The 12,007-nt window shown below is 36.5% G+C and overlaps 1 protein-coding gene across 1 annotated transcript; it reads left to right on the forward strand.

Annotated features, from left to right (window-relative positions):
* The first annotated feature begins 1,531 nt into the window (after positions 1-1,531).
* Positions 1,532-4,925, forward strand: LOC102705625 (auxin-responsive protein IAA17). The gene is made up of 5 exons (XM_006654104.3): positions 1,532-2,004; positions 2,674-2,906; positions 3,668-3,767; positions 3,900-3,961; positions 4,517-4,925. The coding sequence occupies exons 1-5, from the start codon at positions 1,670-1,672 to the stop codon at positions 4,552-4,554; spliced, it is 768 nt and encodes a 255-aa protein (XP_006654167.2). The 5' UTR covers positions 1,532-1,669; the 3' UTR covers positions 4,555-4,925.
* Positions 4,926-12,007: the final 7,082 nt, after the last annotated feature.

Below are 12,007 nucleotides of genomic sequence, written 5' to 3' on the forward strand. Positions count from 1 at the left end.
TTGACTTCAGGTAAAATTTTGTAATTTTGTATAATTCGATTTTAAAACTTGACTGAAAAACCAAACAGTTTGTGTTATCTGGGCAGTCTGAGAATATCGATTTTCTAAATCCTGGTAATCGCATAAATTAACCTTGTATGGACATAGAAAAACGATACCCTTTGAATGCATTAATTATGATTTCTTTTGTTATGATAAACTTTATGCTAAATATGTCTAATATAATACTCCCTCCTAGTATTTGAAACCATTGAATTTTCGTCTATTTGTCCATTCGTCTCATTCAAAAATGTGTATGATTATTAATTATTTAGTTAAGTTTTGATTTATTACTAAAGAAATTTTAAGAATAACTTATAATTTTGCATATTTACAAAGAAAACATTAAATAAAACTAACGGCCAAATGTAGATGCAAAAGTCTATGTTGTTAAATAAAAAAGGAAAGGGTATTAAACTTACTAGTATTATTAGCAGTTTTAACACAATATCTTCCTCTTTTGAAATTTACCGCTCCTTCAGTTAAAAATATTTTTCGCTTAGTACCAGATTTGATCAAATTTCTAAAATTCCGACCATCGATATTTTTTAAATGCTTAGTGTAAATAGAAAACAATTGATACACATAGATTCTCGTTGAAAAGTATGTCATAAACTTATTATATTTTATAAATTTTATATCGACATAAAGTTACTTGTAGAATTTAAGAAGTTAAACCAAATTTTATCTTATGCGATAAATATTTGGGACAATTTTCTTACATGCCCCTATAATTTCATTTGATCCCTTCTACGCCCAAAGATTTGTTAGATCTCTTTATATACCCCTGAGTTTTTAGGTGGATCTCCTCGCATGCCTATTTTGTTAGTTAAATGTTAGTTAAAAATGACTTTATTGTCCTTAATATATTTCTAAAAGCTAAAAATTGTTTGATGTATAAATTATTTGGGTTGCAAAAATAATAAGGGATAAATTATTAAATATTTGTTTTGATTTTTTAAAAATGAAACATAATTTTATTAAAAATTCAATGAGTCATTGTAAAAAAAATCAAGCTCTGCATAGAATTTTAAATTACTTTTCATCGAACATGTAGTGAAAAGAAAGATTTCTAGTAAAAACAAAGGGTTGGAATTATTTTATCACAAGTTGAAATTTTTAAATAAATTTCAACTCAAATTTAAAGAATTTCTTCCATCTTCCCAAAAAAATTAAACATAAATAGTATAATTTAAGTTTTTCACAACAAAAATTATCGAGTAGGTAGCATATAAGTATGAGAGAGGGTAATACAATCATTTTAGAAATATTCAACTAACGGAAATGGATCACAGAAGATCGACATGAAAATTCGGGGGCATGTAAGCGATTGAGTTAAAATTTAGACGTACCGAAGAAATAAAGCAGATTTGCTTTGCACAGTTAAGTAGGAAATTTCTCCGAATATTTTGACCAGATGGAGTAATTTTCTATGAATTAGCACTGTTCACAACTAAAGCAAATCATCGAAGCAGCCCAGCTCAGCTCAGCCGCAAACCGAGAGAAGAAGGAAGGAGCTTGAGCTTCACCACCTCAAACCACCACCCTCACCTCCCACTCCCACTCCCACTCTCTCTCTACTCTCTCTCCTCACCTCCCCCACTCTTCGGTTCATGTCCTGCTGCTCCCCATGTCGCCCCCACTCGAGCTCGACTACATAGGCCTCTCGCCGCCGGTGCCCGCCGCCGCCGCCGCCGCAGATGGTGACAACGACCTCAAGGGCACCGAGCTCCGCCTCGGCCTGCCCGGCTCCCAGTCGCCGGGCCGCCCGCCCGTCGCCGCCACGCTTGAGCTCCTCCCTGCTGCCAAGGGCGCCAAGCGCGGGTTCTCCGACGAGGCGCGTCCGCTGCCGCCGTCCGCCGCCGCCGCTGCCGAGAAGGGCAAGAAGGTGGCCGACGAGGAGGATGACGGGGAGGAGGAGGAGGACAAGAAGGTCGCCGCCGCGCCGCAGGCTCCGGCTGCCAAGTATGTCGGAGCTGCGGGTTGTGGCAATTGCTTGGGGTTTCTTCTTGGTTCTCGCTGAATTTTTGCTGTGGTTTTGTAAATTGTGTTGCTCTGGGGTGCTTGTAAGGAGAATTTTGGGAGCCCTTGGTGAAATTTTTTTCCTGTGTTTGGTTGTTTGGTAGGATGAAGATGAAACATTTTTTCAGTTTTGTAGAGATATGGTTTTCCATGCTGCTATATTTTGATACGATGATATTGTTTTTCCTTTTTCTTTATGGACAAAGGTTGAATTTTTGTGTCCATAGATCCCTTCCAGTATTCATGGATTCAGTTTAGTTTTGCAAACATTTTGCTATGAATTTTGGCTTCTTTACGTTGTTAGAAGAGGGAAGGAAACAAAAAAAACATTGAGTTGCTGTGTAATTCTTCGTGAATTTCCACTTTTCTCTTTTCTTTAAATTTCTCGCTTTACGAAGTTACCTCCTTTGTCTTTTAACTTGAGCTTTCTTGCAACCTTTTTTCCCCCTCAAATCCTTCTATTACCAACTTTTATCTTTTAAGGTGTTCGTTTCTCCTACATTTTCTTGGCAGCCTTTTGATCTGACTGATATTACTTTGCACGAATTCTCTTGCTCTAGAACCAGAACATGCAGTGATCTAACTCTTCCTTGTGTGTGATGTGTTGTGCAGGGCTCAGGTGGTTGGATGGCCACCAATTCGCAGCTACCGCAAGAACACGATGGCTACCAACCAGCTGAAGAACAGCAAGGAGGATGCGGAGGCCAAGCAGGGCCAGGGGTTCCTGTACGTCAAGGTCAGCATGGATGGTGCACCGTACCTCAGGAAGGTCGACCTCAAGACCTACAAGAACTACAAGGACCTGTCAACTGCGCTCGAGAAGATGTTCATAGGCTTCACAACTGGTGAGATGTCTCGGGTTACCCTTGCTCCTGCAAGCGCGCATTTTGCGTTGTAATTGCATTTCCTGATGTGGATGTGGATGATCTTGGAAGTACATCTTAGATGCATATGACTTTAGGAAACAATATACGCTTGATCTGAAGAAGGAACTATAACCCTTGGCATGGATTTGTTCATAGTAGTTTTAAGATCACAAAGAAACTTATGGTTAACATGGAAATTTTGATATCACAAAAAGCAATTTATGGTTCGCTTAGTAGTTAGTAGTTTTAAGATCACAAAAAGTAATTTAAGGTTTGCTGTTTTTTACAAAAAAAAAATGAAAGGGACTTCATTTATTATTTTTTGATTTTATTTATACACGGCATCTTCCGGAAAAGATTGTATTTTTGAAAGATAAATAAAACTATAATTCTCATCTTTTTAGTTATGAATATTACTCAATGCAGCTCATCTGTAATTTTCAATATCAGTCATGTTCAATTTAGATGGCAAATTATTTTGATTGCCTTGTACAAATTTTATTTGAATTATTCCTTACTGTTCATTATTTTAGTTCATAGAAGTGGTACTTACATTATAGTAGATGTACCGCTTTATTTAGACAATGACTAGATACACCACTTTGCTCATCAATTTTGTAAAATCCCAGAAGCGAGAACAAGCGCAATTTTTTTCAGTAAAAATTTTAGTACAAGGAGAGATTCTCTTCTGTTTGTTTTATTTGGCCTTACAGGTTAGTGTGGATGTATTGCCATATCAGGCAAGGATGGCTTATCTGAGGGCCGCAAGGATGGCGAATATGTGCTGACTTATGAAGACAAGGATGGAGACTGGATGCTTGTTGGCGATGTCCCATGGGAGTAAGTACACTAGTTCTTATCTAGTTATCATCGCAATGAAAGAAGTAATAACACCAATGAGATTGAAGAAATAAAAAATGAGCTCATTAGATCTTTATTTCTGTTACTGAAACCTTTTGACTGAAATTGCAGGATGTTTGCCAACTCTTGTCGCAGACTCAGGATCATGAAAGGTTCAGATGCCATTGGACTTGGTATGTTTGTATGTCTATTCTGTTTAATCCACATTCAGCTCATCTCACATTCTCTAAATGCCCTTTAAATTGCACTTGTAGAATCATGTGTTTTTGACCCAGAGTTTAAATTTATCATGTGATATTAGTCTAGGAATATTGGTTTTCCTGTGCTCTCTTTACGACATAGCGGTTCATGCTCAACAGAATGCTATTGAACCAGGATTGAGGACATAACTCAAATTACTCTAAAATCAAGGAAACCATAACTCATTATGCTATGTCGATGTGCTGGATGCTTGTATTTAAGAGGTAGATACGCAATTACAGTTGAAGGTCTCATGCATGCATCTAACCAACTATGAACAGCTAACTGATTGAGACCCTCCTGTCTTACTATTGAAGTTGTTGTCGTATGGTGATTAGGTGATTATGTAAGATGCATTGCTTCTCCATGGGTTGTTTGTGTAGGATATGTGTACTAATCATGGAACGAATTATTGGATACGAAACTTATTATGTGATTGCTAGCTGTTATCGTTTTTAATTTACGCCGCTTGTTTCTTTCTTATGCAGCTCCAAGGGCAGTTGATAAGTCCAAAAACCGCAACTAGAATGGTTTCTACCCCACAGTCACAAGCAAGTTGGAGATCAAATGACTGTAGGGCTTTTCTGAAAACCAAGAACGTCTAACAATTTTAAGATGGAGTCTGCCTTATGGTCTGTACTACATGGTTTGTTATTGTGAAAGTAAAAAAAAAAAGGGTGTCGTATTATGTTAGCTTCGCAGATCTCCTAGGGACATAAACTCTATTTGATTGTGCCCAAGTCTTTGTACGTGTGTTAATGCTATTCGTGTAAATGGTTTGGTACACCATGTGCTACTGCTATGATTGAGCACTCCTACCTACTTTGCAAAATGTTGTCAATGAACTGTTTGTTCGTCTACATAAATGTTCAATGAAGCTTGCAAATGTATTGTCCATCAAGGCATCAACTGTTCATGCTCTGTTCCATACATTTCTATCCTTGTCTTTTTGCTTCTGCTATGATTATATGCCAAAATTTGAATTTTCAACCTTAATTTAGAGCTGATTTTGGGGTTTATTCACCGAGGTTTATTTTACAGCATTTACTTTTAGATCACTAAGAATACGTATATAAAAGTTTTATTTATAAATTATTTCTTGTTTGCTAATATGTTGTTTGTTTTGTTTTTCATAAAGAAACCCAAACTTCATCTGTTTTGGGGTCTGATGAAGCAACCTCTTTTGAAGCAGTAACTTCCTACAGTTATTTCTTTCAATTTCATTTCCGTGCTTTTCATAGTGAAACTGTGCTTCCTAGCCGGCTTTAGTGTGTAGTTGCTGAGTGGGGGCATGTAGTGTATGCAGTTATTATCTTCCAAGGTAATGATGGTTGTCTCTCAAGTGTCATTTTAAAAGGCTTCCATCTCAACCATCATTCAGGTAGGATATAATATTATCATTTCTAGAGAGATGGCAATGGCTTAATGACCCCTTGGAATCAGGCTTTTTCTTTGCCTTGTGTGTATCTTCCTCCCTAGAAATGATGCTCCACTCGCTTCCTTTTTTTGCTGCCTTCTTTTTCTCCTTGCTAGTGTCTGTTAGTTGGTATGCATGTGGAGTGGTGTCCATTTGTTCCAATGAACACATAAAATTCTGATTCTGTTCTTGTTTCAACTCAAAAAGGGCATCTTTCACTAACCCCAAATGAGCCTTCATCTGCATTTGTTTATCTCTTGTAGCTTGCAGGCTGTCGCATCCCCGGAGCTGAATTTATTCGACTAAGCTGAGGCTGAAAGTGACTGATGGAGTTCACCATTACTGCTGATTGGCAGGGTGTGAAGCAATCCTGGATTACTTTGGTTTAGTTTTCCTAACACTTCATCTTCCATTGTTACCTCCTGTTGTTTTCCAGCTCTGAACTTGCTATATATTTAATTCCAGCAGCATCCAGTGCCTTGTAGGCTATGGATTCCTTTGTTCCCTGGTGGTCCTGCCATGCCCACCAAGTTGGTGATATTTTTACTGAACTTTTGCTTGATCCCTTTATTAACAGATAAAGCCACTCATTAGGGTGATAGCTTAATGCATTGGCTGTTTGCTCCATATACCCCTGTGTTTCATGGCCTGCAGATAATTGTGAATGTCTGCACCTGCAGCATTGCTTTCACTTTCATCTTTTTTTTGGGAAGCATGACCATGCATATGTTCCCTCTAGGTTATTAGATATAGCATGCACTGTGTCATTTGTATTTAAGAGATAAATCTTGCATGTCAAGGAAGGAGAGCATCTTAACAACAACAGCTTCTGTGAATGAATGAAATCAGAATTCTGTTTTTGTCACAACCTTTCAGTCCTTACAGTTCTTGCAATTTGTGAACGATTATTCTTGCAATTACAGCTTGATGTGAACTTTCTACATTTCACTCCCTTAATTCTGCATTTCTCATTAGCATGATCACCAAAAATTTCAACATTTTTTTGTCTTCATAGTTGACAAAAAGGGGCCATGTTTGGTGGTATGAGAGACACTGTCAGCCTTTCTTTGTCATCTGTAAAAGCAACATTTGTGCAGCAAATGCTGAGCATAGCTGTTCGTCTCAGTGAAGCGTTTATCCCCAAACTGCCTGCCTGTCTTTGTGGTAGCTCCAGATTTTAAAAGAAGGATGCTGCAAATTGACAGCATTGGTTGTTCACTGAAAAATCTCTGAGACAAATTCCAACGACGTCACATGATCTTTTGTCTCTTCTAGCAGTGTCTCTCTGAAGATGGAAACATTATTTCTTGTTTTAATGATTGTGAAGCTGAAGCAGCCAATGTTTTCTTTAGATGTAAATCTAATAGCCCACATAGAAAGATAGCCTATAACCTAGACACCAGGTGTTAAAAGTTGCACCCAACTTTTCGCCAAACAAGATTCACATTTATCTAGCACAACGTCTGTACTTGGGCATCCTTTGGAACAGAGGAGTTTCAAAAATTCCGAAAAAACAGTTTAGGGCCCTTTTGAATTACAGGAATAAAAAAAACGGAGGAATAGAAAAAACATAGGATTCTGATAGGAATGTAAGTGTAAAACATAGTATTATAAAACACAGGAAAAATGTAGGAATGACTGTTTAATTAGATCACTAGAAAAACACAGGAATTTGAGCAGAGATAAAAGACTCAAAGGATTTTTTCATGAGGTTCTACCGCTTGTTAAATTTCCTCCAAAACTTGTATGGAAAGAGACATTCCATAGGAATTTCATAAGATTTCATAGGGTTCTTTCCTTTTATTCAAAGGACTTTGTAGGAACAATTCCTATAGGAATAAAATAATCTAAAATTCCTATGAATTTCCTTTGAATCAAATGGGACCTTAATTCTCGTAAAATTTCTATAGATCTGAATTAAAAAGATGGGCTAGTAAACCCACAAGATTATCATCTAAAACATCACTCCCTCTCCCTATAAGAGTTTATAAAACTATGGGGAGTCAGTTGCTGCCTCTAGCGATACCGGCAAAAACCGTGCAATGACAGTTAACACACCAAATTTAATCATTTTTATATTATTTTTGAATTTCATTTATATTTAAGACGATTACCGTGGTTTTATCGCTGTCACCCACCAACGGTAGCACGGTTACCACGTAGTCCTCTCAACCCTACTCCTTGTATCCAACATCAAAGAAGTTATAGCCTACAGATGTTCCATGTGCCTCCCTTGCGACATACGAACCGAACTTACAATATCATGCATACAACAGAGACCATCAAAAAGATGAAGAAATCATGATGGGCATCACCAACACTGGTTGCTGTCCCCATTCATTGCTGTAGAAAATTTGACCATATATATCCAATTCTTAGCATAAAAGCTCCCAACAAAGCATTTTTTTTCCTTCAGCCTAATTACCTAAAGCCATGAATTCCTGCCTGTCAAAAAAACACAAAATTTCCTCAGCCTAATTAATTAAAAGCCATGAAATTTCTGTCTGTCGGCAAAAATAAAAATGAGAGAAAACACGAAAAAAAGAAAAAAAAAACAGAAGAAAAAAATAATAAAAAAGAAAAGAGAGCGCAGAAATCATGAGACGGGCCAGGCCGGGCCCACCACCGGCTGGAAGACACAATTATAGCGAGCGAGCATGATGCATTGCACGTCCCGGAAGCACCCCACCACGCGAAAGCGACGGCGCCCACACGCACACCCCCCTCACCACCCCGCACGCTGACGGGTGGGCCCGGAGACTCCGCTGGGCCCACACGTCGGTGGGGCAGGGCCGGATCCGGATCCGCGGGCGGTGCGGTGCGGTGCGGGAGGAGACGGTGAACGGCGAACCGGGTGGGGGCCCGCCGTGGAGTGGCGCGTGGCTGCGGGTAGGGGGACAGCCCCACGCCCGGTGGGGCCCACCACCACACCGCAGCAACGAGTGAGTGAGAGAGAAGAACGACGGGTGGGGTCATGGGTGCGAGGTGGGGCCGTGGTGTCATTGGGTGTGGGGTGCGGGATTGCAGGTGAGAGAATGGGGAGTGCCAGGTGGGCAAACAGGCGCAGCTGTGCAGACGGCGACGCGGTTGGGTGTGGCCGGGTGGGGCCCACATGGGGAAGGCATTTGTGTGTACGTGCTGTCTCCGTCTCGTAACGTTTTTCGATTTAAGTGTCACATGTTTCGATCATAAGTTTTATTTAAAAAATTTAGAAAAACTTAAAAAAAAAAGTTACATATAAAATATGGTTCAGGTTTTTAATAATAAAACTATTAATCGTAAAATATATTTAATTAAGACAAAAAGTTAAAACATTATATAAAAACTAAAAAATAAAGTTAATATGAGACGGAGACAGTTCCAGGTATGTATACGTATGGATGCTTTGACTGTCGGTTGCCCTGTCTGTCTGTCTGTCAAATGGCTGATACGGTATGGTATTCCGTATTTCCCTAAAGTAAAATAATACTTCGTACCTCCATGCCCAAAATCTATACTCTTGTTTTTTTTAAAAAAAAACTAATCTCTCTGAGGATCCGTCGTATAGATATTCTTGTGTTATTTAGTAAATATTATGGTTGCATAAAAATATACCCTTTTAGGCACTTCTAGATCTACTCCCTCCTTCTTCTTAAATGTTTAAATGTTTGATGTCGTTGACTTTCGTCTTATTAAAAAAACTTAAATAATTATTAATAATTTTTATATCATTTTATTTATTGTTAAATATACTTTTATGCATGTACATAGCTTTACATATTTGACAAAAAAATTGAATAATATGAATAGTCAAACATTTATAAAAAAATCAACGGTATCAAACATTTAGAAACGGAGGTTGTAATTTAAAATTTTAATAGTTTAGACACCATTTCTAAGGTTCTTACATAATTATTGATGTGGTGAGAATAACTGGAATCGACGTAGCAATGTTTATATTAGGGTATAAAATCCAATTTTGTAAAATGCTTATATATTCAAACGGGGTTGAGTAGTTAAGTATCTACTATGCGTTACCGGAATAGTTAAAAGCCTTTGAATATATATTATAGGTATCCACCATAAATTGATTGACAGTGAGAGTAGACAGTGGTAGATTTGCAACTTCATGACCCCACGTGTCAGTCGGTGGATGAGGGTGATTCAACACTCACCACTGAAGGAGTACTAGCATATTGCCCACGTTGCGATGTGATTTTATTAAAATAGTATCATTAATATGGTATTAAAGTGAAGCTAATAAAAATTGTTTGATATATAAGCCTTAGTTATATTTTTTTAAAAAAATAAGAGAGTTGGTGGTGGGTAGATGATAGATTTACCATTGCTCACCACCGCCACTTCTCTTTATAAGAGTATAAATAGATCAGTTGTAAGGCTGAATCTGTTACTCATGTGCTCCCAACGTAATTTTGCAAATCATCCATTGAGCGTCTTAATATTAAAAATATTCGAAATGAATAGTCACATGTGGAATCAAACTAAGGTGAGTTTATATAGCAAAATGACGAGTAAATATATTTTTATTTATTGTAAATAATATTATAGCATTTTTCGTTCATAGAGAAAGCACGAGCACAAAACTAGGATAAGAAAATTGATGCACACCTAGATAAAATATCCGATATAACCTCAAGGTCTATATGTTTTCGGCCTGCTGTTAATTACATTTTTTTGTATGAGTCCACCAATCAGATATTAAGGACTCATTTGAAATAGATGGTTGAAAAAAAGATGAACGGAAGAAACACATGATTTTAATTGGAATGTATGTGGAAAAATAAAGAATTGTACAGAAATGGTCGTCCGAATAAATCATAGAAAAAAGAGAGAATTGCATGTATGCACTGAAATTATACCCGGTTCCTTCTATGCCATATAAAAAAATCAAACTTCTCTCTGTGCCATTCACTTAATTTTTTCTTCCTTACGTGCCACTGCCGTTAACTTTTCTATCCAACTCCGTTAACCTATTTTTGCTTATGTTCCTTCTATATCACTACATGGCAAATGCCCCGAAACATAGAATTAAAATTGATATTTTCAAATAAAATTTGAAATTAAGACTGCAGAATTGAAAATTGATATTTTTGAATAAATTTGAAAATTGATATTTTCGGATAAATTTGAAATGACCCGCAACATAGAATTAAAAATTTGAAAATATCAATTTTCCTACTTTGAAGAGTACTAAAAAGCAATATTTGACCTCAATCTCTAACTATCACAGCCTGGATATCTTTTTTTAAACCTTTTGAAAAATTTCAAAAACTAAAATGGTTTCAAATCTCTGAAAAAATTAAACGAGTAAACAAAGTGATAGAAAATCTCTGAAAAATTCTAAGTAGGGAAATTGATATTTTTCAAATTTTTAATTCTATGTTGCGGGTCATTTCAAATTTATCCGAAAATATCAATTTTCAAATTTTATCCAAAAATATCAATTTTCAAATTTTATTTGAAAATATCAATTTTCAATTATGCTGTCTTAATTTTAAATTTTATTCGAAAATATCAATTTTCAATTCTATGTTTCAGGTCATTTGGCATGTAGTGGCGTAGAAGGATGGGTTAACGGAGTTGGATGGAAAATTTAACCGCAGTGGCATGTAAGGAAGAAAAAATTAAGTTAATGGCCTGGAGGAAAGTTTGATTTTTTGCATGGTATAAAAGGAATTGGGTCTAATTTTAGTGGCATACAAAGAATTCTCTTTAGAAAAAATGTAGGAATCGAGAAATAGACTAAGGCTGTATTATTTTCTACGGCTGTAACTAGACGTATGCAAAAATCAAAAATACAATTAGCATATGATTCATGGAGCATTTGTTATTAAAAACTTAAAAATAGATTTATTTTATTTTTAAAGCAACTTATATTTAGAAAGATTTTGCACAAAACACACCATTTAACAGTTTATAAATGATACTCATGGAGAACGGGAAAGTAGCTAAGCCCTTTAAGTGAAATTTCATAGGATTTGAAAAACTCCAATCCTTTGTTCCAAAGGATTATATAGAAAAACAGCAGGATTCCAACAAATTTCTTACGTAAATTCTTTGAATAAAAGATTATTTAGAAAAAAACGCAGGATTCCTACAAATTTTCTACGTAAATTCATTGATTCAAACGACACTAAACATGTAGACATTATGTTCCTTCTAGATCACTATAGACTGAGTTTAAGTTTATTAACATGCTATCTAAGGTCGGGACTACTGTTAATTAGTACATTTCGTGTATGAGTTCACCAGTTAGATATTAAATCGTGTATCTAGTTGCTCAGCGATGGAGTGTTGACATGATAAGGCCATTTCTTTACGAGTAATGCTATATTTAATTTTTTAAAAAATTACTAAACTCTTGTAAACAAAGATCTTGGCCATTTAATATAGTCAATCATTAGTTATTGAAAGTCAAGATATGTGGTTTACCACATCAGGTTTTATAAAACGTTTATAAGAGCGTTTGTACGTGTGCCATTTTCCTTTATTTCCAAATAATATATACTCCGAAATAAAGATGATAGTAAGTCTACCATTACACCACCCACTCAGTATTTAT

Source organism: Oryza brachyantha, chromosome 5, assembly GCF_000231095.2.
Source record: "Oryza brachyantha chromosome 5, ObraRS2, whole genome shotgun sequence".
Taxonomy (NCBI): Eukaryota; Viridiplantae; Streptophyta; class Magnoliopsida; order Poales; family Poaceae; genus Oryza; species Oryza brachyantha.

Bases quoted from the DNA above. Each gene is read 5' to 3' on its own strand.
- LOC102705625 (XM_006654104.3), top strand. From the start codon at position 1,670: ATGTCGCCCCCACTCGAGCTCGACTACATAGGCCTCTCGCCGCCGGTG. The intron at 2,005-2,673 runs GTATGTCGGAGC...TGTGTTGTGCAG, and splicing joins CCGCAGGCTCCGGCTGCCAA to GGCTCAGGTGGTTGGATGGC. The intron at 3,768-3,899 runs GTAAGTACACTA...CTGAAATTGCAG, and splicing joins GTTGGCGATGTCCCATGGGA to GATGTTTGCCAACTCTTGTC.